General features: G+C 36.1%; 1 protein-coding gene across 1 annotated transcript in view; it reads left to right on the top strand.

Annotated features, from left to right (window-relative positions):
• The window catches only part of LOC140160673 (uncharacterized), a 38,416-nt gene extending 11,310 nt beyond the window's left edge, over positions 1 to 27,106 (top strand). Inside the window, 6 exon segments of the mRNA XM_072183956.1 lie at positions 10,192 to 10,287; positions 15,959 to 16,062; positions 17,872 to 18,027; positions 19,568 to 20,204; positions 20,900 to 22,362; positions 22,365 to 27,106. Coding sequence (XP_072040057.1) covers positions 10,209 to 10,287; positions 15,959 to 16,062; positions 17,872 to 18,027; positions 19,568 to 20,204; positions 20,900 to 22,362; positions 22,365 to 26,432 — 6,507 coding nt within the window. The 5' untranslated portion in view covers positions 10,192 to 10,208 and the 3' untranslated portion in view covers positions 26,433 to 27,106.
• Positions 27,107 to 27,608: the final 502 nt, after the last annotated feature.

The raw sequence follows: 27,608 nt of genomic DNA on the forward strand, positions 1-27,608 counted from the left end.
TGTGATACTAGTCCTTCTTGGAAAGAAATCACATCAAATGAGTTAATAAATGCTTAATGAAATCAAAAGTCATATTGAGAAAATAAGCATTCACATTAACATTCTCAATTGCTGTTAAGAATGAATAATTCAAACTTTATATTTTTAATCTAGAAAAACACACAATTGAAGCAAAAATAAGCATGTCAGAATCTATTTTTAAAATGCAATATATATACAAGTAGCAGTTTGCATTAATTGGACCTAGTTTGAAAAATGATGGAGACACAATTAACATGAATATTTTGCAACTTTGGTGTGCTTCTTTTACGTTAGCAAAATTTTTTTTAGTAGATAATATTATCAGAGAATTGTGGTTTAGTACTCTTTAGTTAGATCTTTGGTATTTTGGAATGATGATTTATATATTTTATTTTAGCATACAAAATATTATACCGGAGAAATAGTAGGCTATCTATTACTTTCTGATTTTGGTATGATTATGCGTGGAATATTGATTTATTGGAAGGAAGGAAGGAAGATCACATGCACTATGTATGGTTCATTTATTGTATTGTGCAATTATACACCAATGACTTTTCTAAATGGACACATGAATGATATTATGGGGATTTTATGGAACTTGCATAGCACACCACTAATTTCAACATAAAAATCAAAGGAAAGGGAAGTGACTGTCACATAATAAAATTATTACTGGTAATTTACAATGATTGAAATACATTGTATGAATCATCTTGCTCATCTAACAACATTTGTGTCATAATTCAATTGAACTATATCACATAACTGGCCTCATTTTATTTATAAAATCACCAGCATGTATGTTTTTTAAATGGTTACTTTTATTCTGTGTTAATGTGAAGTCATGTTTTTAATAATCTGGTAGACTGGTATAAATATTAGTGTTTTTGATGCAGTACCAGTTTATAATGGGTTGTAGGTTTTGAGATTTGCTACATTTTACAATGTACGGAAAAATAGAAGATAATCTGTGGCTAATACATGTACATTTTGACCCAATAAAACATACATGTATATGGTCATTTTCACGGTAAAGGGTGTAACTTTTGATTTTTAGGGTCAAAATTTCAAACCACTTAAATATGTTTCTGTTTACTGAAATCATGCATAGAAGCAACTTAATTTCAAGTAAAATAATGTGACAAGGCTTAAACCTTTTGATTTCTAATAAAAAATTTGACATTTGCATAACATTTTGGTTAAAATCTAAGAAAAAATGTATTTTACATAACCTCAGAAAATTTTGACATGAAAGCTGGAATACATGTGAAATTCCATTCCAAAGTAAGTCAACAGATATAAGTTAAATTTTATACCATGTTTTGCTATGTTTGTAATTGCAGTTTTGAAAATTTTTAACATCAAGTGTCATTTACAATGGAAATTTCCAAACCTTAAACATATTTTTTAAGTTTTAATTGGGTTCCTAAAATAATTTGAATGTCTAACTTCATGTACAAATACTACTTGATGAAAGGAACCTCCCAGCCAAGTTTCACAGAAATTGGAGTTATTTTTAGAATTGGCAATTCAAGCGATTTGTGTTTCGGAGGCTTCAGTTAACAACACAGGTGATCATAAAAGTAAAATATTTAGCTAACTACTACAAGTTGACATAAAAAATAGGTAAAAAATATCACAATTACCAATTTTCATGCTTTGCTTCTAAGTATTGAATTTCAGTTGTGACAAAAATTAAATTATCACAGCAAGTCATTTTTTGTTTCGAGGCTTCATGTTAACAATTGTTAAACATTGCAGAAGTAGTTTTTTGAAAACAACAGTGTTGGGATCATCTAAGCTGTTATTTTCTTGTGTGTATTGAATCAATGATTCTATGCGGCAGATATTGTAGATTTATCACACATTAATTTTTTCACCCATTTGTTAAGTATGGTGTTTTTTGCATGTGAAGCCTCCAAACAGGCTTTTTAAGGTATCAGTATATTTTTCAAACATTAACCATAATGTCAATTTTTTTTAAATTTATGACATTCTGCACATATCAAGTAATAATTACAATGCAGATATCAGTATGAAACACACCAATTTAGATATGCATAGATGATAATTAAGTTTACTGTTGTTTCGGAGGCTTCATTTGTTTCGGAGGCTTCAATTGTTAACGGAAAGTTTGTATTGGGTCCCATTTTCAAACGGTGATATATATCTCCACGATTTAAAAACATGTGACTTGAGGATCTAGTTTGCTACATTTTAATAAATAGATTGGATGAGCTCTTTTATTTATATTTGCACAAGCTTGCTGAACAGTTTGTTTCGGAGGCTTCAAAAAAGTTAACGGAAAAACGGCTATTTGAAGTCAAGATTTTATAAAAATTTTAAAAGCTTGCAAATCGGCTAATTTTTGTTACCCATTTCAAGTTAAGATAACAACTGTTATGAATCAAGAAGAAGTGAAGAAATAACCAAGAATTATGAACCAAAGCTACACCCACAAAGTTTGTTAACAATTGTTAACGGAAAATGAAGCCTCGAAACGATAAATATCAAGTCCGGTTCTCAAAAATACAGGGCCGTTCACAATTAAATCTAATGTGGCAGTGTTTACTGAACATATGACTGTACTTTCAGGATAAGAAAAATTATCCATGAACTAACTGAAGAAAACACAGGGTTTTACAAAAATGTTACTGTTTGTTATAGTTTTTCAAAATGGCAATATTAAGTACATTTAAGCCTGCTAAAACTGAACGCAGTAACTCCCAAAGCTGATTATGCTACCCAAGGTAGCTGCTAACTAGATGACTTATGTGGCCAAAAATTATGGAATTCTGTGGCTTTATTAGAACACTACGGATTAAAATGTTAAAAATCCAAAGTTACACCCTTTACCGTGAAAATGACCATATAGTAAAAAAAAACCTTAAAAAATGCAAAAGCTTTTCATAGTTCAAACAAGTCAACATTATGCTAACAGGAAAAACACATTTTATTTTGTAAGAAAATTTAGAATAAGCATGCATATATATATTGTATCAGAGTGCACTACTATTTATTGTAAACGATACCTTTATGTGAAAAACTGAACGTGGAAAAACATAATATGATTAAAATCTAAAGAATTAATTTACATAATCCAGAAGGAGCCTGACATTTGAAATAAATCTTTAATAGTAAACCAAAATTCAATAATGCAAAGGTTATTACACTTATTAATCTAAAATACTTACCCGTGGGGTTTGGTGTAGAAAGTAAAGCTAGGAAGCAGCACACATCAATTTGTTATTTGAACTAAGGTAGGATACAATGTAAGTGACAATCACCTAAATGTGTAATTAACATGTAAGGGTGTTCTGATCAAAGCTATTTTGATGTATTCTTTAGTTATACACTGTATATCAGAACTTCCAATCTGTTTTAAATTTTAATCAAGTTTTACATTGTGATGGTAAAATTCAGCAAGGATTTATATATTGTAAAAGATCCTCATAAAAAGTGCATGACAAAATGAACAGGTAGACTATTCCACTATTTATGGTACATGTACCTATAGCTCGATTGCTTGAATAACTTCAACGTTACATATATGGGACAAATTTCAGTCTTCTCAGTTGCATTATAAATAACCTCAGTTTAAACTTCCTCTTTTCAAGAGCATTGAGATCTGTATACATGCACTACATGTATATACTAGGGGAGACTGGGGTAATTGTGGCCTTGGGACTAAAATGTGGACCTTTATCAGAGTGTCTCCATACTAAGCTTTGGTCAAGCTTGGTGTCTTTAACTTTGTAATATATGAAAGAGTGGTCTTAAATGCTACTGTTTGGTGACAGAGGATGATTTAAGGAAGCCCCATCATGCACTGTAAAAGTGTTATCACTAGAGTTTCAACTGCCACTTTACTTTTCAAATCCCATTGAACTCTGTGCAAAAGATGTTGTTTTAGAATTGCCTGTGTGTCATTATTACTTGGTCGATTTCAGATCTAAAGTGATGTATGCATGAAGGATAATTCACACCTTCTGTAGATAACATAAAATGTGAAATCGACCAACTTTTTGAAGGTGTTTTTATTGTAAATATATCTGTCCAAATTCAAATTTAACCATATATATGTACGTGTGTATGCAGTGGGCGGGCAGTGGTGTCATGTTCACTCACACAGCTGTGCTAACCGCAAGACTTGCTGGGAAGTGCTTAAATCATCCTCTGGTTTGGTGATGAAACTATTCAAATAGCATTAAAATATTTACGAGGGGGGTCTAGTTAGTGGAGCGACATCGCAAATGACTTCGAAAAAGTGGCAAGGCTGCTTTAAAAAAAATTTTTATATATGAAGGGCTTTTATGCCTTGCATCCACTTGCCCAATTTTGAGAACACATCAAAAAATCACTGAGTGATATAAGGGGGTTGTCAACCAAACCAGTTTTTTGTCGGGATGCTCATCCTACCCAAGCATCCTGCCAAACCCCCTTAAACATTGTATCAGTGGGTTTTTTTTGATGATTTCTTTTGTGTTCTCAAAATTGGACAAGTGGATGTAGTGTTTTGAAACAAAGCTCTTCATTTACTGGTGGTCTTATTGTTTGTATCACTGACTATTTTGTTTGTGTCAGTGTGACATGAAAGGTTATCATTACAGTTTCCATTGATATAACAATATTATGAAAAATGTGTTCATTTTTGAGTTAAATATGCATATATTATAAATATGTAAAACCCAGCTTGGGGTAAATGTGGCCCCTGTCATGTCTTATGCAAATTACTTGCATTTGACACCCCAATAATTATTAACCTGTTGCATTTTGATCAAATCAGCCATTTTGGGTTCCAAAAAACCTTTTTAATATGTTTTCAAGTCAAAACAAGGAAGTGTAATGAGCAATCAGATTCGCCTGCAGTTTCGACATACAAACATTAGCATTAATGTTGTTTGACTTATTTCATACTTAGACAAATCTCACCAAAATTGTAACAAATACATAAAAATAATACAAGAATAACTAGTGGCAAATGGTGGTCATAGACCACAAACCTAGCTGGGGCATGTTGGTGTTGTGGAGGTATCTGACCCCTACAAAATGTTCCAAAAATGCTCCCCTGGTCATGGGGTTTGTTTTCACCGAGTTTGAGTCCCGTACTCTAACAGATGTCCAAAAATTCAATTCTAAGATTTGACCCCAGATGACCTTTGACCTGACCTATGCATGATGTTCCATAATGTTCCCCTGGTCTTGAGGTTTGTTGTCACCATGTTTGAGCCCCGTGCCTCTTACAGATATCCAGAAAATGAAATTCTACGATTTGAACCCAGATGACCTTTGACATGACCCTTGCACAGTGTTCCAAAATGTTCCCCAGGTCAGTAAGTTTGTTGTTGTTGAGTTTGAGCCCATTCCCCTAACAGATGTCCAGAAAATGCATTTAGAAAATTTGACCTCTACATGACCTTTGACCTGACCCCTGCAAAGTGTTCCAACATGTTCCCCTGATCATTACGTTTGTTGTCACCAAGTTTGAGCCCTGCACTTCTTACAGATGTCCAGGAAATGCGTTTCTAAAATTTGACCTCTGCATGACCTTTGACCTGACCCCATAAAATGTTCCCCTGATCATGAGATTTATTGTATCGAGTTTGAGCCCCATATGTCCAGATAATGCAATTGTAAGATTTTACCCCTTAATGACCTTTGACCCCAATTCTGTGTGCAAGGTATGGGCTCTGGGTAAAGCCGATGCACATGTGTAAGTGACGCCATTGTGCTATGTAATATGTGGCAGAAGAAGCATTTTGAAGATATTTGGTTATATACCGAAAATGCCCCTTTAATGACCTTTGATCCCAATTCTGTTTGCACCATATGGGCACTGGATATAGGCGATACATATGTGCAAGTTACGTAATTGTAGGGTGTAGCATGTAGGAGGAGAAGCATTTCGAAGTTTGTTGCCAGAAGAAGAAGAAGAAGAAGAAGAAAGAACTAGATGCCACAGTAATGTGTTTTACCAAACACGAATATCTATGCCCGTGACCACACCTAACCCCCTTCCCCTATTCACAAACGAAAACTGGGTGAGCACCATGTGAAAACATTTGTTTTAAGCTTTCATTTGATATACATGTAATGCTCATAAAACTGGACTGGCCCACACTCTCTCTAATACCCTACCAAGCATTCACTTTCTTTTATACCCCATCAGACCATCACTCTCTAAAACACCACCAGACTGGACCACACTCTCTCTAATACCCCACCAGACCCTCACTCTCTCTTATACTCCACCAGACCACCACTCTCTCTAAAACACCACCAGACTGGACCACACTCTCTCTAATACCCCACCAAGCCTTCACTCTCTCTTAAACTCCACTATACACTCACTCTCTCTAAAACACCATGAGACTGGTCCACACACTCTCTCTAATACCCTACCAAGCCTTCACTCTCTCTTATACCCAATCAGACCATCAATCTCTCTAAAACACCACCAGCCTGGACCACACTCTCTCTAATACCCCACCAGACCCTCACTCTCTCTTATGCTCCACCAGACACTCACTCGCTCTAAACCACCACCAGACTGGCCCACACTCTCTCTAATATCCTACCAAGACTTCACTCTCTCTTATACCCCATCAGACCCTCACTCTCTCTCAAACACCACAAGACTGGACCACACTCTCTCTAATACCCCACCCCTTAACCAACCACACCCCTTGTCCCATCATGACAACCTTTTGAGGTGGTCCAAGAAACCAAAAGCAAAATGCCTACACATTCCCTTTTAAGGGAGTTTTTGTTAAGTGATCAATTTCCTTGACGTACGATTCAGACCTTTATCATTGCAAACACAGGTAGCTAACAAAATACTCCCTATTGCGCTACACTGTGTTAATAAGTCGCACCTATTTTGCTTTTTAAAGCCTTTAGACTTTGACCTCTGGGGATGCGGCTAAGATAGAATACATCAAGGGTCATGGGTCATCATTGTACCAAGTATGAACCCTGAGGGTGCTGTAGTTCTTGAGCTAGAGCTGTTTGAAATTTACACATATTGCTAACTGTAGCCCATGACCTTTGACCTGTGGGGTCGATGTTACTACAGGAAATATCTAAGGGTCATGGGCCATCATTGTACCAAGCATGAACCCTGAGGGCGCTATAGTTCTTGAGCTAAAATGGTTTTAAAAATTTACACATATTGCCCCCTGTAGCCTGTGACCTTTGACATCTGGGGTCGTGGCTACCATAGGTTACTTTTAGTGGTCTCGGGTCATCATTATACTAAGTATAAACCCTGAGGGCGCTGTAGTTCTTGAGCTAGAGATGTTTCAAATTTTACACACTTTGCCCCCTGTAGTCCATGACCTTTGACCTCTGGGGTCGGTGGTACCATAGGAAATTTTTAGGGGTCATGGGCCATCATTGTACCAAGTATGGACCTCGAGGCTACTTTGGTTCTTGAGCTAGAGGAGTGCAAAGGAAGCGTGAGAAGAAGAAGGAGAAGTCGAAGACTAAACACAACAAATACAATATCTATGCCCCGTTGCACGGGCATAGATAAAGAAGAATCGGAGAGCATTACAGTACCTAGCTGGGGGGTGTAAACCCCCCAGCTAGGTAAAAATGAATATTAGGCAACTATCAAAAGAAAAAGAAATTGTCCTATTACATTTGTTTACTCGCCATACCAGAACATTGTGTGCATGCATACTTTAGTTACATTACGTACATATTTCAAATAAAGTACATGCATCATCGTATCTTACCGAACATATTCAGTATTATACTGGTATTCGTTTACTAAAAGCCAGCTTGCCTAAAGGATATGATACATAAACCTCATGATATTTAAATGATCAATATGACATGATATTTATAAATACAATAAACTTAAAATGAAATTGAAGTGAGTGCATGAGTGAGCACTTCCTCCACTGACTCCATTAATAGCAGTGAAATAGATACACTGATATGGCACTAAATGTATGTGTTGTTTCAGTCACAGTGTACATAACCTCTTTCAAATCGCTTGCTTATTTAATACTATATAATTGCAATGCCTGGCTTTGTAGTTTGAGAGATAAACCCCAGGAGTATTTTAGCGATATTCTCAGCTCACTTACAGTGTGGCTATTTGACTTGATTTGAAAAATGACATCAGATTAATAAGAAAGCACTTCCTCCATGTATTAATCGGGGTATTAATAGCAGTGAAATAGATACACTGATATGGCACTAAATGTATGTGTTGTTTCAGTCACAGTGTACATAACCTCTTTCAAATCACTTGCTTATTTAATGCTCTGCGTGCAAATTAGCTATGCGCTTCAATGGAAAAAGTTCAAGTTGTACTCATTTTAATGCATTTTTCATGCTGATTCCAAATATGGGCATGAAAATTTACATTTCTGAAATTTTTGAATTAATAAAAAAAATTGGAAACTTGTCGTCTGCAGTGGACACCCGCTTGAAGAGAGTTAATACTACAATGTATAGTCATAATTGCAATGCCTGGCTTTGTAGTTTGAGACATAAACCCCAGGAGTATTTTAGCGCATATTCTCAGCTCACTTACAGTGTGGCTATTTGACTTGATTTGAAGAAATGACAAATAAGATTTAATAAGAAAGCGGCAAGGTATTGATTGCATTTTGAATCAATACACCATTTCTGTATTTCTGGTGTATTTCATGAGGAGCTATGAGGGAAGGCAAACACAGCCATTGATGCACTCAAACATATAAAAATGGATGTGATTTTAATCAACTTTAAGTTAAAGCCATATTATAACTTATTTATGTAAAAATAGATTAGTATTTGTTTTCCATAAAATGTTAGCTTTTACTGTCAAATATGTCCCCTTTTAATTTTGAGCCAAACAAGTGAGGTAAAGCAAAGAAAATTGGAATTTACTACTTACCGCCAATGCATGTATGAGACCTGCACGCCGTGTACGTAATATTGTGTTATGTGTTATGAACATCGTTTACGTGTTCGACTATTAACATTTCCATCGTAATAATCATGATAATAAAACGATGGAGTTTATTCAAAATCTCGGATTTTGACAAAACTACAACACCTTAGAAGGGCATTTCGTGACACCCCCCCCACTTTTCTCAAAAAAGTTGAGATTTTTATATCACTGGAAACCTCTGGCTACATAATGTTTATGTACAAAATATTTCTTGCAGATTAATTCGTTTAGCAAAGATATCGTGAAATTTGAATTTTGTTCTGGTGCACCAGAACGAAATTACAACGCATTGTCTATGGGGCAGTGTAATACAGATAATCATGCATAACTCGCGAACGCAAAATCGGAATCAACTGAAATTTTGGGAATAGGTTTTTTTTTCGTGGATATCTAATGAAAAATGACACAAATAGAGGATGCTAGGATCACAAAATACTCCTTTAAGTCTTGATTTTTGCAGAGTATCTTTGTTTACTAAAGTACATTACAATCGTGTAAAAACCAAAACATTTACGTGTTCGACTATTAACATTTCCATCGTAATAATAAAACGACGGTTCCTGCATTTTATTCAATATCTCGGATTTTGACAAAACTACAGCACCTTAAGTCTTGATATCTGCAGAGAATCTTTGTTTACTAAAGTACATAACAATCGTGTAAAAAACAGAATTAGAAAATTTTTGAGGGCGTTCTCCTCAGCAAATGTTATTAATATGGCTTTAACACATTTTGTACTTACAATTTTTAAAGAAGCTGATTTTATATGCAGGTTCATAAATGTATGTGCTGGGCACAAACAATTTCCATAAGTTCTTTTAAAAGATACATTACTTGGATGCACATATTTCTCACTAAAAACAAACAATTATAATCTTAAATGTGCATGTACATGTATATCAAGCAAAATCAGTTGGAAGTCAGAAATGTTAATTTTGAGATATAGCCAAACAAAGGAAGTATTTCCTTGTGTTTCCTGTTGTTTTGGAAACGCTTTAATTGTTCAAACCTTTTGAACTGATTGTCCAAATTCAATGGGGTTTTCTACAAAATGCAGCTTTATTGATGCTGTTTACAATTCTATAAGAAACTGAAAATTGAATATGTCTGACTTCATGTACAGCTATAGATTACCCATAGTATCAGAATATCCACATAATTATGTGTTACACTATAATATTCTCCTATGTAACTTTGTATCCATTTGTACATTTCAGCATCTTGACTGCTCAAGATGGAGACTATCCCAGAAGGGATGGCAATCCCTCCAGAATTGGAGTTCAAAGCATCTGGAATGGAAGCTGATCAGATAGGTAAGATGCCTGCATCACAGATATTGGAACACAAATATCTGTGCCTGCATACATCATAATACAGGGTGATCCAAAAACAACTGGTGCCACAGTTTGAATTTTAAATTATATTTCGTTCATATTTTTACCAAATACTCTTTAAAAAGTTGTTGGTCTTTTAGAATAGGCAACAACAATTTGAAACATACTTTTCAACTTTTAGAAGTCAACCTTTGAAATTGGGTTAAGTTGTTTTTTGGACCATCGGAATCATAATAGTTCACAAAAGCAATTTAAAGACACTAAATCTAAATTGCAAAATACATGAATCGATAGATGGAGAATTTTGTTCTGCATACTTTTATTCTGCACAATGTGATTTTATTCCACTAAGTAAGCAATACTCATTTGAATGACAAAAAGTCAAGTTTCAAAAGTGACAATATTTCCGCCTTCAAGGCGAATTCTGCTACCTTTTTATACGGGTTCAATAAAGCCTAACGGATGAAGGCTCACTCTGCTGTGAACAATATCTGCATGCTTCGAGGGAAAAGCAAAATGCAAATTGTTGTCACTTTTGAAAATTAAGTTCTCCTCTTTATTCAAAGTTAGGAAAAAAAGTTGCATCATACCGAATGAGGTATCAAAATACAACACACAAAACAAAATTCTCTATCTATCAAGTACTTTATTTTGTAATTTTATAGTGTCTTTTTAAGAAGTGGCTTATGTTTTAAGTGTTCAGATTCTTTTTGGGCGCAGTATATAATATAGTATAACACTATCAGGTTGAAAATATTGTTAATATATGGCACTTTCAAGTAGATTAAGATTTGGTAACAGAATTACATTAACAAAATTATGTTTTTTGTCTGCCCATTTGAAGAGATTTAATGAAGTACATAAGAAAAGCAAAAATCATGAAAAACATGTAAAAGTATCATTGAGTAATTTTAAAGGTACAAGAAAACCTTATAATGATATGTAAATGAGATCTGTATTCCCAAAAAAATCCAAAAATTTGGACAACAATTTTAGGGTTTTTGACGAAAATTCATGTCAAACATCGTTTATCAATGAAGATGGCTCAATTTTGAGCATGTAGACTTCTTTCATCTCAGTACCAAATTTGCCATAGCAGCACTTAGTTCTGAGCATTTTTCAATTGTTTTTTCATGTCCATGTTTGCTTGGAATTGCCCAAGTATTAAATGTACATGTATGTATGTAGTATGAACACCTACATAAAAGAATAAAGAGTGAATGCAGTCAAACATTTAATTTGGTATATAAAATGGGCACATACTTTCTGGGCCATTGAACAGTGAAAACTTGACCCAGCTTAGTTGGTTCAATCCTTGAATGGATACAGGCTGCAATAATAATGGGTTTAGATGTTGGTCTATAAAGCAATACATCTTTTAAACTCAAGAATTTTTATAGAAAATTATTTTATTATAGTAGGAAAAATTGTGCTTTGTATATTGAGGAGAAAGTGCCTGAAGGTCTCGTGAAAATATTAGGTTGTACGGGGCACACATACAGTACCAAGCTTTGTAGAGGGAACAGAACTATACTGGTACAGCATCTGAAAACAGTACTTACCAAAACCAGTACCATATTGGCACTTAAGGCTAAGTGGTCAAATATGAGGTTAATTTGGTCAGAAACCCACAGGTGTTGTAATGTTCACAAAGAAGATGATACTCACAAAGCTGCAAAGTTGTTTATTACATATGCAGCTTTGTGAATATGTGACCAGCTCCAACAAAACCCGGAACAAGTCGCCAGGCATGTTTTTGAGTTATAGGCCTTTAAAGATGACATTCCCATAAAAAAAAAATCAAATTTTGGAATTCTTAATTTCATGGTATTTGACCTTGGGACTGAATGGACTTTCAAATCCTTGAGAGTACTTATTAAAAAGAGGTTTATTTAATCAATAATTTACAGTTGAACTATGATAATCCCTATTCAATCCTGTGTAAAGCAGGAGACTAATTTGACCAATTTCTTAGAATAGCCGTTCGGCAAAAATATCAAAGTATCATTTACAAAATTATCCATATCTTGAAAAGTATTGATGCTATGTATATAATGTTGGTGTCATTTTGAGGCTTATTGTCCCCTGCTTACATTTTTATTCAAATCATGAAATGTCAAAACTACGACTTGTTCCTGGTTTTGTCAGAACGGGTCACATATCATAAATCTTCTTTGTGAACATTACAAGTGTCAACATTTATCAAAATGCTGGGGGATTTATCCCACCCATCCATCCCCCAGTATTTCCGCCTACATGTATAAAAACATGACAATCAAATGGAATTAATATAAAAAATTATGAAGACATACATGTATGCATGTTGCATCCATTAATTTACTTCAAAATTAATAAAATATGAACCAATCCTAATATTATACATCAATTGCGTCAAAGCTTAAATCAAATAACTTTTGACCAGAGGGAACTAAACCTTTAATTTTATTTACATAATTTTGACAAATCATTGATAGAACAAGCAATGTAAGTGACGTTAATGCTGATTAAAAATATTTAATGGACCAAGCTAGTCACTCAAGTACATACATGTAGTTAAATACTGAAGGAGTTTATGACATGCAGCTACTGGTAAAATTATGCAATAAGCATTACCGTAACTAACCGTGTACACAAAATATTCTATCTCATTGAATCTCCACATATTTGTACAAATTTCTTCAAAAAGCCACCTATATCATCATGTACAATGTATTATCACTGACCTAACATACATTGTATGCATGATAAGGGATAAGTATATTGAATTTGTTCAGTCAGTTGGTATATTTGAGGCCGTGTACATGTAAACAAGACATTTTTCTCAAATGTTACAAAGCATGCACGCTTTAATATACATACACAGTAGAATGCTGTGAAACGTAAACATGTGCTTAATTGGATTTAGCATTATGATGTCATGGACATCTGCAAATTATTATCACTAGATTTGCGCTTGGATTACAAGAATTGGATTCAAGAGTGGACATGAACTCTGTTTCTGTTGAGCATTTAGGAATGAAGTGAATGATATGAATTTATTCAACTATTCATTCATGTATTCATTTTATTTCCCTTATTCAGAAAAAAATTCTGATTGGCAGTACATACTGCATATTCATACATGTTGTAACTTCCAATTAATTAATCAACTGATATCAAACCATGGACTGTCCACAGTCCATGATCAAACATGATTACTCATAACACACTTTAGCAGTTTAATGCTATTCAATTTTCATTAATACAGAGAGAGTGATGACTGACTTCAAAACAATTTATCTAACCTAGATGGAATGATATATCATTTCCCTGCGAATGCAGTATAATAATGAATAGAATTTTACGAAATAAAAATTGAATTTCACATTCATTGAATCAATCATAACATTATTTGAAGTACGTCAAGATGAAGAATGGTTAAACATTGTATACAGGTGGCTCCGATGACAAGCAAAAATATCTTGAAAATAAGTATTACTGAATAGAACAAGAAACTTGCTGCAGTTGATCAAAAGTACAAGCCTTTGAAGCCATTTCGATGTATTTGTTTGTTTGTATTTCAGTCAAGCAGTATTTGTAAAGTAAACTTTATCAATCCGATGATTTATACTTAAATTGAATGTAGGTGGGATGAAAAGCCGACAATCAATTGCAAATTTTGACCATTCGTATTGAAGATATGGATTTTTTTCCCCAAAACACAAAAAAAAAATTAGGTCTTTTGGGGAAAAAAATCCATATCTTCAATATGAAAGGTAAACATTTTCAATTGATCGTCAGCTCTTCCACCCAGCTACATACACTTTAAGAATATGTCATTAGATTTATAAAATTTACTTCGAGGACTGCTATATATCAAAAATGTGAAAAATATCAAATTTTAATAATTTGTCATAAAATTTGTATTATATCGTGAATTTCAAAAATGAAAAATATTTGATATCAGAAAGACATTCTTCGTATTCAGAATGCAATTCGATATGTCTGATGTGCTCTCATGTCCCACAAAAAATACTGTCGAAACGCTCAAAATGCTCATTCCAGATCCCTTAATGAAGCTCTTTTTAGTAGAGGTCTTATAGATAAACAAGATTTAATGCTAAGTCCTACCAAATATATGAGCAATCTGCAGTGCTCGCCGAATTGCAGCAAACAATCGCCCCAATTCCATTCGGTTCTGTATTACTATTAATTGTAGAATTCTTTAAAAAAAAAAAAATTCATTATTCATTTTTGATTGATTATTAATTTAGCCATAGCTCAAAACAGAAATACTTGTCTAAACTTTGCCCAAACTGACATAAAACTATAATTGTCACCAGCTGAAACCATGCAAACAACTTAATTGGTTTAATTCTTGAGGTATTTAATCTAGAGTCTGAAGTTTTCCGTTTTACGGAAAACAGAAAAAAAATCACGCAATCGGAGGTACAACACAGAAAATGACAAAGATAAGAGGTATAAATGTTAAAAACAATAATGAATTGCATATGTCAACTTTTATGATAAAAATACTGTTTAATAATATCAAAAGGTACAGTGTATATATAACTACTAATCATGATATTGAACACTTTATTGTGACACGTACCATCATTGTTTATACATTTTTAGCTTTATACATGAAACATGGAATTACAAATTTTACAACACGGATTACAACACAGAAAATGGATTATAGGAAAAAAAACCGGTAAACTTCGGACTCTATATTAATCCTGGAGGTTTTGAAAAAATCTGAAAACTTCTTGACATTATTTACATGTTATGCCTTAAATCATTAAATGTGATGACAAATGACATACATGTATACCAGAGAGCAATACCTGTACATTACTCCAACATCTTATCATGTTACTGATATGATGAATAGACATGCATACTTGAAATGTCTTTCTTCAGCTGCAGACTGTCTACATTTTAAACAGCAAGAATATTGTAAGAGAATTGATTACTGATATGTCATTCTAGCACAATTGATGCATATATTGATACTAATTTACTGACTGCATACATAATGTGATAGGTATACATATTTGTGTGGCTGTTTGTGTGGAAAGATATTTTTTAGAATCTGGGTTTCAGATGGTATTCATATTATGACATTTAAAATGGAGGACATTTTGTAGAGTACATATTGTAATGGTAAAAAATTAGTGTAATGTGTTTGTTCACTCAAAAACGAATCTGGATTTTTTTCATGATTAATAAATATTTGGAAACGATACATCAGAAACATAATTAAACAGTTTGTCACTGTATTTTAAAGTGTCCATGATTTTAGGACTCTTGTGATTTTTCTCAACAAATCAAATCCTTCTTGCAAAAAATGAGAAATGTTTCAAAAGGGAAATTTTCTGAGAATGTCAACATTACTTAAAATTTTGCTACATGTAGCTGTTATGGGTTTCTTAGAAAATTTCCTATGCAATGCATATGTCACTTTTAACAAAAATGTCCGGATTTAAAAAAAAAATTGAAAATACTCCTGCAAATGGTATTGTAATACAGACACAGTAAAGAAGATGTTGCAAGGGCTGCTAAGATAAACATGTATGACTATTTATGTAATGTATGTTTTATATGCAATTTCTTATCTTATTTGCTCCTTTGTACAACTTTTTCTTGTTTAATTTGTTTTCTGTGGCAGGTGTGTGGTCAAAGAAAGCCATCAAGAAGGATGAGACATACGGTCCATTTCTTGGTATCAAGAGAAAGCTGGGAGAAGTGAATGATGACACATACTCATGGGAGGTAAATGGAGTTTACTTATTTTATTCTAAAGGGGAATATATGATGTAGGTTTATGGGTTGTTGAAAACTATTTTGGTTTAAATTTTCAGTTGTGGTGTAGACGTGCTTAATGTTAATACATGTAAAGTGCATTGTTAAGTTGTAGGGGTGTGATTGGACTTGGTACGTGTTGTTGTGCAATATAGTACATTTTTAGGTTGTCTGAAGGAGAGACCTTATGGAAGCAGGAGTCGTTTGTGTGTGGGGGGGTGTTGGGGGGTCTGTAAAAAGAAATAAAATAAATGTTGTTTGATTTAACGTGCGCTTCAGCTAGGCATGGCCTAATTATCAGCACACTTCAACAATTATTCCGCTGCCATCAGGATATATCAGAATCATCTCCGCTTCACCAAGTCCGCAACTGATGCGCAGGTACTCTCAGCGACTTAGATTGTGATTACCCCCAGCAGCTCCCCATTTTACACCTGGGTGGAGTGAAGCAATTGGGAATTAAGCTATCTTGCTCAAAGACGCAACACACTGGCCGTGGTGGGGCTCGAACCCGCAACCTTCCGATCATGAAGCTCGCGCCCTAACCATTGGGCCACCGTGCTTCACAGTCTGTAGCTGTGGGATTGGTATAGGTGTTTCTCTGTGTCAACCATACATGCAAGACTTGTTTAAATTTGGTCTCATATGGGCAGTTCAAATCCTATTTCCACTAAACTTGGGTCATGGCTGCACTATAAAGGGGAAATCTTCATGTATTGATATTGCCAGCTCAGCAGACAGAGAGTTGTGATTGAACAAGTACATGTGTACATTACAGATAAATAGGTCAATTTTTGAGGATATTATGATTTTTGCAGCAAACATAGCATACAGTATCAACTTGCTTGAATTGTGTTTTTTTGTGTGATCGTTTTTATATTGTTAATGAAATTGTTACTAATTAGTTTCAATGTTTAATGAACTAAACCTTATGTTGATTATATTAGAAAGCCATAAGCCGGTTTGACCTCCACAATGTATGAATTTCCTTTACAATTGACCCTTTGGTAACATTTCCTGTTAAGTGAGCAGAGACAAACTAGGGATGGGATTAGATCAATTATGACATCTTTCAACCTGAAAAGTGATACTTATGAGCTCATTGCTCCATGTCTATACACAAATGAGTAGAGATTTTGCCTGAGTTTGAATTGATTCATTTTTACATATCACTAAGTTTTTGCAATAAAATATAAATGAGATAAATCTGCAAAACTGTAATTTTTAAGTTGAAGGTTATCCCCAAAGACTAATATTTTGAGAACAATTCCCCAAATATCAAATTCCATGTGTAATGAGGTTCAAAACAGATAATATGTTTAATTTGTTAGAATTTCACGTTTGAATGCAATCTTATTTTAAAACCCCTGCAACCTCCCCTTAAAAGGGCATTTCGTGATCCACAGCCTCACTCCCCCACCCCACTTTTTTCAAAAAAAGTTGAGATTTTTATACCACTGGAAACCTCTGGCTAAATAATAATTATGTACAAAAAATTTCTTGCAGATTAATTTGTTTAGCAAAAATATCTTCAAATTTGAATTACGTTCTGGTGTACCAGATATTACAACACAATGGAGTGTAATACACATGATCATGCATTATGCAATATCCCTTTAAAAAGATAAAACAAAACATATCAAAAAACAAACAAACAAAAAAGCAATTATTGCAAAAGAACAAACTAGACCTAAAATAACACATAGTAGTAAATGCTGAAGCAGTAAAGAATTGAAATAGATACGAAAATGATTTTGTATATTTATATTTTTATTCAAGATTCGAGGACCAAAAGGTAGACGAATCTTTTGCATAGATGCCTCGGACCCACGTAATGGAAACTGGATGCGTTATGTGAAGAGTGCTAGGTATTATGAGGAACAGAACATGATTGCACAACAGGAAAATAAGAATATCTTCTACAAGACACTCAGGGTAAGTACACATATGTGCGAAATGAACGTTGTTAAGCAGCATGCAGGGCACATTATTATAAGGTTAGGCCAAAAAAAAAAAAAAGGTTTGTCTCAGGACCCAGCAGCAGCATAGCTTTTAAAATGAGATTTAGCGCAGAAGCGCTATGCGCTATTGCTTTTTTTTTTTTGAATGATAAAACATCGTAGTTTACAAGAAAAATTACATTTTCGGCACAATCAATTGGCGATCATTTCTGACAAAATGTCAAAAATAAATACTCCAAGAACTGTATGACATGTTCGCTCTGAATACCGATCTCTTGAAACAATATGCAAGTAACGGCTCTGCGAACGAAATAGCGGGACAATCGACTCTACTTGTAGATCTAGAACACATCACTGGGAATTCCCCATGTGCAGGCGGATATTTTGCTGCTCGATAAGCGATTTCATATCGGTATACCAGAGAAAAGATCATCATTTAACTAATTTTCATACCATGCCGAGTAAATATTGGAGTTTCCTCAACACATAAATGTCAACTTTTTGTACTCCTTACTTACGGTAATGTTTAAATGTAGGACAAAATAGCGGCGCACATCAACATTTGTGGTGCTGAATTTTGCACCAATTCATTGGCACTACTCACAACATTTACATTGTCACGTCGTGTGATCGAAATTTTTCAGAAATTGAACGGGAACGTGAATTATTTAGCATATTTTTTAGTATAGGTTAGGGTTAGGGTTTAGGTTAGGGGTTTTAGGAGGTGACGGTTAGAATAGTTAAACCGGGAGTAAGAACTACGTTTGCGTATGCCATGTTATTTGGGGCGCCGTTCTTGTTACCAAAAAAAAAAAAAAAAAAAAAACATCGCATAGGACATAGCCTGTTTTAAAAAAAAAAAAAGTTTAAACTGGAAGATAGTGTCTATACTAAAAGACGGAGATAAAAAGCCTAAAACGCGTCTAACGGCATCTGTCAATCAAAGTCATGCACGGTTTGTTTACAAGATATGAGTTGCTGAACATGATGATAAAACTGGGTGCCTTATTGTTAATTTTGCACCTTCAAACATGCAAACCATCTCAAAAGTTGGGTCTTTATAGAAGGAAACTTTCTTTCCTGAAGACAACATGTCAACAATACCTAGAAAAGTTGCTTTTTGCCTTGAAAAAGTACGTAATTTTTCGTCATTTCTGCTATTCCTTTTCTCCGATCGGCACCAGATAAAGCGACCTTCCTTTTTACGCGCTATTAACCAATCAAGGATAGTAGGGAATTTGATTGACAGTGACGTTAGACACCATAAAGTCTTTTTTATCTCTGTCTTCAATTATAAAGAGCAGTCTTTGACTATGGAACATGGTACCATGTTCGAGAAAAAAATCATTAACAAATATGGCCCAATCTTCCCCTTACTGCATTTGAATTGTGGGGCAAATATCACTCTGTGAAAGAAATAACAGACAAAAAACCACTCATCATTAATATGAAACAATATGAATAATGGATACCAGTGATGAATAAATATATTGCCATTTTGTTTTTTGCTCCAGGACATTCCAGCAGGTGAAGAGCTTCTTTGTTGGTATAACAGTGGTGAGCCTCCATCAGAAGAGATGCACAATGAAGCAATGTTAAAAGAAGCCAAAGCAAAGGTTACAGCACAAAAGAACGTAAAAGAATCAACAGATAAGATAGCATCAAATGCAAGCAGTGCAAAGACCAGCAAACAAGGTTCAAAATTAAGTGGAAAGGATACAGCAAGTAACAAGATGGGTAAATCTAAGGATAAAGCAAAAGTTAAAACTGAAAAGAGTCAAAGTGGAAAGCAATCAAAGCAATCCACCGATGTCAATAACAAGAATACAACCAAAAATGCAGCCAAATCCAAACAGATCAGTACTGATGTAACAGCAGATGAGAAGAAGACGAAAGTAGGTAAATCCAAGACATCATCAGATACAGCAGGAACAGACAAAAAGAAGCAGGTGGAAGGGAAAGCAAAGGGAGATGATGTCCAGATAGAAGAGCAAGCAAAGATACCGGCTCCAAATACTCTTACCATTGGTGATCAGACTGGTAGAGGATCTCCTGTGGTTAAGCTTACACCAGTGGATACAGATGGCAAAAAACATCTGGTGGTTGAGACCAAGCTGAATGAGGAGAAAGATCTTCTGGCTGCTGATGGCAGTAAGTATAGTAGCCACTTATATGAAATAGATATTCCTGTGCAAATTGTCGCTGACTTATGAAAAATGGGGATGAGGATTTTCCAGATAAGCCAGGTGTAGTTGATAAATCTTCAGGTTCATCACATGATTTTTGGTCAATTTGCAATTTTTGGTCTATAGGTTTTAAATATCGTTCTTCAATTACGCCAAGTTTCGTAATTAATTAGTAATAAATAATAACTAATAAAATTGGTGTATGGTAAGCAAATGATAAAAAAGTAGAAATTGGTGTATCACATAACGGTGTATAGTAATATACATCACTATCATGTGCTTCACTTTTTCTGTTAACACAGGAAAAATTGTATCACATGGTGACATAGTATACTATATGCCACTATGTGATACACTTTTTCCTGAAACATAAAACTATATGCCACCTATGATACACTTTTTCCATAAACATAGTTTCACATACCGATGTATGACTTCATAATAATTTTTTATCCATTTAAAACCTTATGTTTAAAGTAAAATTAGTATAAGAACAGCTTGAAATCGATGCAAAAACACAACCCTATTACAATCTGCATTTTTACAAAAGAGTAGAATACATAAAAAATCTAAATTGAATGTCATTTGGTCAATACCAAAGCAAAAAAATATATTGATATTAATATAATATTTTCTTCTTATTTATTTTTATTTATGTAGGTTTGAGAAGTCCAGATATGCCAATATTGGAAAATATGACAAAGGAAGGGTTCTTGATCCCCTCTCCAACCAAGCATACCACATCTTGGTCTTCCAATAATACGGCCACCACCAAGGAAGTCATCATCGGTGGCATCATCTGCCATGAAATCGCTCCACCCAAAATTTCTCCTGTGCTTCCTATTATCAAGAATCAAGGATCTCCAGTGAACGAGACTGTACTGACACCCAATGAAACTGATGATGCAGTTGATGATGGTAAGGAGGCAAGTATTGTCCTAGAAGATAAGCTGGCAATCCAAGCTCCAGATGTGTCTTCAACTGAAGAGTCTTCAGGAGCTGAACGAGAGGTGCAGGATGAACAGGACAAAGACTCGCATGTGACATCCTCAAAAATACACACTCATGAAACTGATAGTGTATCTGCAGATGCCAAGAAGGCAGTTGATGATAATGTGTTTTGCAAGGCTGAGGATAATTTGAGTCGCGAGGATAAATCATCTCCAGATCCTGAAAATAGAGATGGGAAAAGTACAACTGACAGTAAGATTGAAAATGGTTTAAAGAAAGTTAAAAAGCCCAAAAAACGCAAACCTATCTATAAGTGCCACATTTGTGGTAGTGTGTTTGGTAAACCTGTTCATGTCAAAATTCACATTGCAAAGAAACATGGTTTACAAGCTAGGAGGTCTGCATCAAAGACTAAGAAGATATTTGTACCTGGTAAGCGAGAAAAGATATGCACAAGGTCAGTTAGCAAGAAAGGTAGTGAGAAAGTGACAGATCGGTTGCCTACCAAGATATTGCTGAATCAGGAGGAATCTGAGATGAAGAGTAAAGAGCATGATGATAACAAAGCAGTGAAGGATAGCAAAGCTGAGGAGAGTCAAAAGGAGAGTCCGGAAGAAGAAGCAATGCAGATAAATGAAAGCTCAGTTAGCGAACCTCCTGCTGATGATAGTTTCTCAAATGAAGCTCAGTTTTCTGATAATATATTGAGTGGGTCCGCATCAATGATACCAATGATGTACAGCAGTGCTGCATATGGGCATCGGAGTGGAAAAAGTTGTGGTAATTACCAATGTGAATTCTGCCATCGTGTTTTCCGCTACAGAACGTGGTTGGCCAAGCACTTGGAGCTGAAACATCCAGGTAAAACACCTACAGTTTCTTATAAAGAAGTTGTGAAAGAGAAAGCCAAATCACCTATTCCTCCTGCTGTAGATGAAGACAAATTTACAGAGGAGGAGCTTACTCCAGAACAGATACAACTCCTGAAAGAGAATTCCAAAGGCAAACGATTGAAGATATTTCCCTGCTCACTCTGCGGTAGACGTTTCTCATCCAAGACAAATGTGAGAAGGCACAAACGTCTTATTCACAAGATCTTAGTTCGTCCTAGGCGAACACGCCTACCATATCCAGAGTACACTGTGGAAGAAGAAGAAAACCAAAGAAATTAACAGTTTCATCACCAAATCAGAACAAAGTCACAAAGGCACCTTCACCTGGCCCTGGTAATGAGGTTAGTTATGATGCAGATGTACCACTCACTTCATCAGCTCCTGTCTCAACTGGTATGAGGAAACCAAGAAAAAATAAGTCTCCTCTTAAAAGAAGCCGCGTTGTTCACAGTCAAGAAGATTTTGCAGAGTCCTACTTAACGTTTCCGATTGAACCTAATCCAAATCCTTTATCAGCATTCATGCCAACAAAACCAGAAACGTTTGAGTTGGAGTCAGCAGTTTATAAACAGAGAATGTCAGTTAACCGATCTACCATACCCATCAAGCAAATCTCGGAGCCAAGTTTGCCACCACCTGCTTCAAGTCCACCAGTTGAGGGCTCTTTAAGTCTACGTACCGGTCTTCCGCCTGCTGCTGCAGCTTGCTCGCCAGACATGGACAGTACTCCACTTCAATCAAAGATTCACGAGTCATCTGCTGAGCGGATATCTCAAAATACAGGCAGTACACAACCAGTTGGGGTGTCAGCAAGTGGTTCAAGTAGAAAGCCAAGCTCTGTCACCCATCGACATCCTTCAGTGCCTTCAAGTCGTGACAGAATGAGCAGTAGTCCTTCACTTGAATCCCGTCAACAACTACAAGCCATTCCTTCAAGTGACAGTCCCTACATGCCCAATGCGAGCTCTGTTAGCCATATGTCCAATATGTGGGGTTCTAAATCTAATCGTCAACAATCTGTTAAGGCCATTGGAAAAATTCAAAATGAACTTCAGAAACCAGTATTGAGAAATCCATGGGTATCTACACTTAAACCCCAGCCATATATACCAAGGAAGCCTAAAACTGACATGGGAAAAGATGATAATATGAAAGATATGCGTTTCCACCATGATGCACCTGTTACGCAACAATTATCCACTACCCATACTGACCACAAGAAACTTGATACATTCAGTGTACTGAATTTGAAGCGTAGAGAACCAACGCCTCCACCCCCACCGACAATATCCGAGGATGGCGTGCTTGATTTAACTGTTCGCAAAAAACCACGGATGGATTCTCCAGTCCCAGCTCCACCAAGCTATAACATTCCGTCTCAACCAGTAGATGAAAACCAGCCTCTTGATCTGTCTTCCTGTAGTAGCAAATCCAACAAGGGATCAAAGCATCAAGCAAATCCAGCCAAAAGCTATGCAACCAGTAAAATGTCCATAGAATCATCCAACTATGCAAATGGACCCAAATATGAATTCCATCATATGTCACCAGCCTCCTTTGGTGGAAGAGAATATTCGAGAAAACTTGGACCATCAAAGAAACCTGTCCAAACTGTTCAGCAAATGTTGCAGCAACAGAATAGTTTACTCATGAAAGTGGACAAGGAGAAATCACAGCAGCCTAAAATTCCGCAACCACTACCAATGCAAATACAGCAACCACTACCAATGCAGCAACCACTGCCAATGCAAATGCAGCATCCAATGCAACCATCAAAGACGCCGTCATACAGAGCACTACTTCCTAAACCAAGCCCATCAACTCCATCTACTGTATCGCCACCACAACAGGCAAGTTCACAGATATCTCCTACACAAGGAACTCGGCAGTTGTCACCACATCTTGTGGCGGCGCAGGTGATTAAGCAAGCTCATGCTCAATCAGCTCTGAGACCAATTTTACCCAAACCTGTCCCCGGTGCAGCTACTCCTGTACTCGTAGGTGGAAAAGTAGTAGCAGCTGGATCACCACCACGGGCAAATAAGCTCGACACAGTGGTCAAGAAACAACGCACACCTGACAGAAATCCATTAGATTCAAATGGCTTTTCTTGCAATGTATGTGATGTTCCATTTACATCAATCAAAGCACTTGCCAAACATGTTGTCGTTCATGCTCATGAGTGGCCTTACAAATGTGAATTCTGTGTTCGTCTGTATCAAGATCCAGACGAATTAATACAACACCGAACACAATTACACCATGTTGGGAAGACATTCTCTTGTGGGGTATGCAAGCGTGATTTTGCTTATAAGTCCAACCTGAAGAAGCATCAAACAGATGTGCACAATTTGACTGAGATGAACTATAGAGAACTTGGCCCAAAGGAGCTGAGAGCCCACAATTTTACAGATCCTGCCAAGATTAAAACTGGTCCACCAGAATTGCCTCCTAAACCAGAACGTGTCTCCTTCATTGAACAGGAGATGAAAAAACAAACAGCGGTTAAGATTGGAAAGCTGAAGCTACCACTGAAGACCAGTTCTGCTTCTCCGTCGCCAACAAGGAGCACTCCTTCACCGAGGAAGACTGGCCCAATTAATCCACAAAGACATCACCCTTTTGCTTACGCAAGACAGATAGGGTATTTGAATATGCTGAACGATCCCAGGAACCAAGAGGTACTACAAACAGTCACAACTCATCGTTGTACGAAGTGCTCCAAAGAGTTTACCGAAACTGCCGAATTCCACGGACATATCATGGACTGTGCCCTACAAGGAATGGACAAAGTTGGTAGCGGGAATAAAGATAAAGAGCAGAATATCGATGCAGAGCAACATTCCATGGAAGTTGAGAGACATGCCATAGAAACGTCCGAAAAGAAGATGAAGATGAAGGCATACACAAAGTCAAAGAAGAAAGCCATACAACTGAGACAGATTGGAGCGGGAAAACGCCAACGAGCAAAGCCTGGATTGAAAACTTACAACCCACAGAAGTATACACGACGTAGGTCTTCCGCTAGTGTAGATGACGTACATGCGTGCCCCGGATGTGATAAAAAGTTCTATTTCATCAACAAGCTAGAGAGGCACATGAGGATGTGTCCTAACCGCGATAAATTCTTCAAAGGGAAGAAATTAGTTGTAGATCCGCCTGGTGGTGACAATGTCGTAAAGAAAGGCCATTGTTGTCCATTCTGCTCACGTCAGTTTACATATCTGAAGAGTCTGAAAAAGCATGCTTTGGCGTGCCCCGCGAAACCGCCAAACGAAGTGGATCCGCTCAGATTAATTGAAGAAAACTTCCAAAAGGCACAGCGTCAAATGGCGGCGGAGAGGCACAGCGTAGACTCTAAATCAAGCAAAACTGGCCCAGAGAAAGGGGAAACATCCAAGCAAGGACAAAATGTAACTGCAATCAACAATGGAAAGAAAAAACGACGAAGAAAGAGAAGAACTGATGTCATTCCAAAACCGAAGAGGCGAAAAAGAGCTACAGGCTCTGCAGACTCACAAGAGGAAGAGAATCCGCAAAAGGTTAATCCGAGAAAAGGAATAAAACGAAACACTCTACTTGTCAAAATGGGTCAAAAGCCACTTCCTGAGAAGCAGCAAGAAGTAGTTGGTGGTAAAATAGATGCTGGTGCCACTAAAAGACAATCAACAAAACAAGTGGACCAAGGTCAAGGCGGAAAAGGAGAATCGTCTAAAACGACAAACAAATCCACTGACAAAGTTCAGTCAGAGTCGGAGAAAATGGACTCTGCTGATTCCCAGGACCCAAGAACGTCGAAAACTATCAGCAGCAGTGGAGAGGAGAAGTCAATGAAAATGTCAGGTTCCGAGAGAAGTTGTCCAAACAATAGTTCAAACAATGAAAAGGAGAAATCTTCGAAAGAGAATAACAATGAAGTAGTGAAGGCAAACAATGCAGAATGTGATGAAAACGGAAAGACAGTTAGTGACGTGATCAATGAGGATAAACACAACGCGGCAAAGAAAACCTCAGATGAAATGATGTCTAAAGATGAGGTTAGTCATCCATCCACTACCTTACCAAATTCTGCGGGAAACCTACCTGATCAATCCGCGATGGATTATGTCACGGAGGGATATCCTGTGAACCAAGTTCAAGATAATCCGTGTCATAATGAAACTCATTCCATGAAACAGAGAAGTACTAAGACTAACGCACCGCATGAAAATAGTACTGAATATGTAAGCAATGGTCAGGATGATGTCCATGAAACTGCGGAGATGACAGTGGACTATGACGCAATCACGAATGACAAGACAGCTGTTAAATCTTACCCAATGCGTAACCGGCCCCAGTCTGTTTCATGAAACGCATTAGCGGGTTGGACAAATCTTATGCTATAAACTGGCTCCATTTATCTCATGCTGCGCTAAACGATAAGCGACGGAGCTAGAGGAAAGTGTGTGCTAATCCGGTTTGCGGCGATTTCAAGCCGCTTCGCAAAACCGAAACGGCGTTGCCGTCTTGCCGTTCAGGAGTTCTTCAGGACTTATTTATGACTATTTTGTGATATACTGATTTAGTGATCCTGCGGCGTGGATCTCGATGGCAGTTTCTGATGATTTACTGACAATATTATTATTACAGTACTTAATTAATGCCAGAATTTACAAGCTTTGAAACGTACGTGATTTGACTAAGTAAATTTCTCTGAGTAAATGCACGCACTGTACTAGCTGTTAACAGTTGACAATGATTTCCGTTTCGAATTGCTACAGTCGTAAATGGCAGAGCATGATTTATTTAAAAGGTAAATAATATTAGTGTCTATCAAGATAACATTGACAATTTAAATTTTATAATGCTTAATTGACATGAATTAAGTACTAGTGGCAATAATTATATTACATTCAAGGACTTGGGAACATAACCGTGGGCAAAAATGAAACTGGCGTTTAAGGTTTAGTTTCGTTTTTCTGTATCGGTTAAATTTCTGTTCTTGGTTTTCTACGTTTGAATCATCCTTTACTTCAGTAGTCATTACGACAAGTGGCGGCGCCACGAGGGGGGCAAATGCCCCCAGTCAGAACTCTTGCCCCCCTGTTGCCCCCCAGAAAAAACCCAAAATTACGAAAATTTCCACTTTTTACGGTAATTTTGAGCAAACTTTGTTGATTTTGCCCCCCCTGAAATTCACTTTGCCCCCCTAATGCCCCCCGAAAAAAATTTCCTGGCGCCGCCACTGATTACGACGTAAAAATAACATTAATGTTTAAGTATTTATTATATATCAAGAAAGATATTTTATTTAAAAACAATCCCTTTCATTACAACATGTATAAGAACAATAAAACGACGGGTAAAGAATTGAAATGTATTATTGAAGGGGGCATGCAATTGCATTGTCTTTCAAGATGGAATTGATAGGTGCCGGTTTAGTGGTTTCCGAAATGCATATACTGCATTATTTACTTTAAACTGCAAATCGTTTATTTATTTGTGTTATTTATTTAAGTACATGTAGTTAAATTAGTCATTTCTGG

Source organism: Amphiura filiformis, chromosome 9, assembly GCF_039555335.1.
Source record: "Amphiura filiformis chromosome 9, Afil_fr2py, whole genome shotgun sequence".
NCBI lineage: Eukaryota > Metazoa > Echinodermata > Ophiuroidea > Amphilepidida > Amphiuridae > Amphiura > Amphiura filiformis.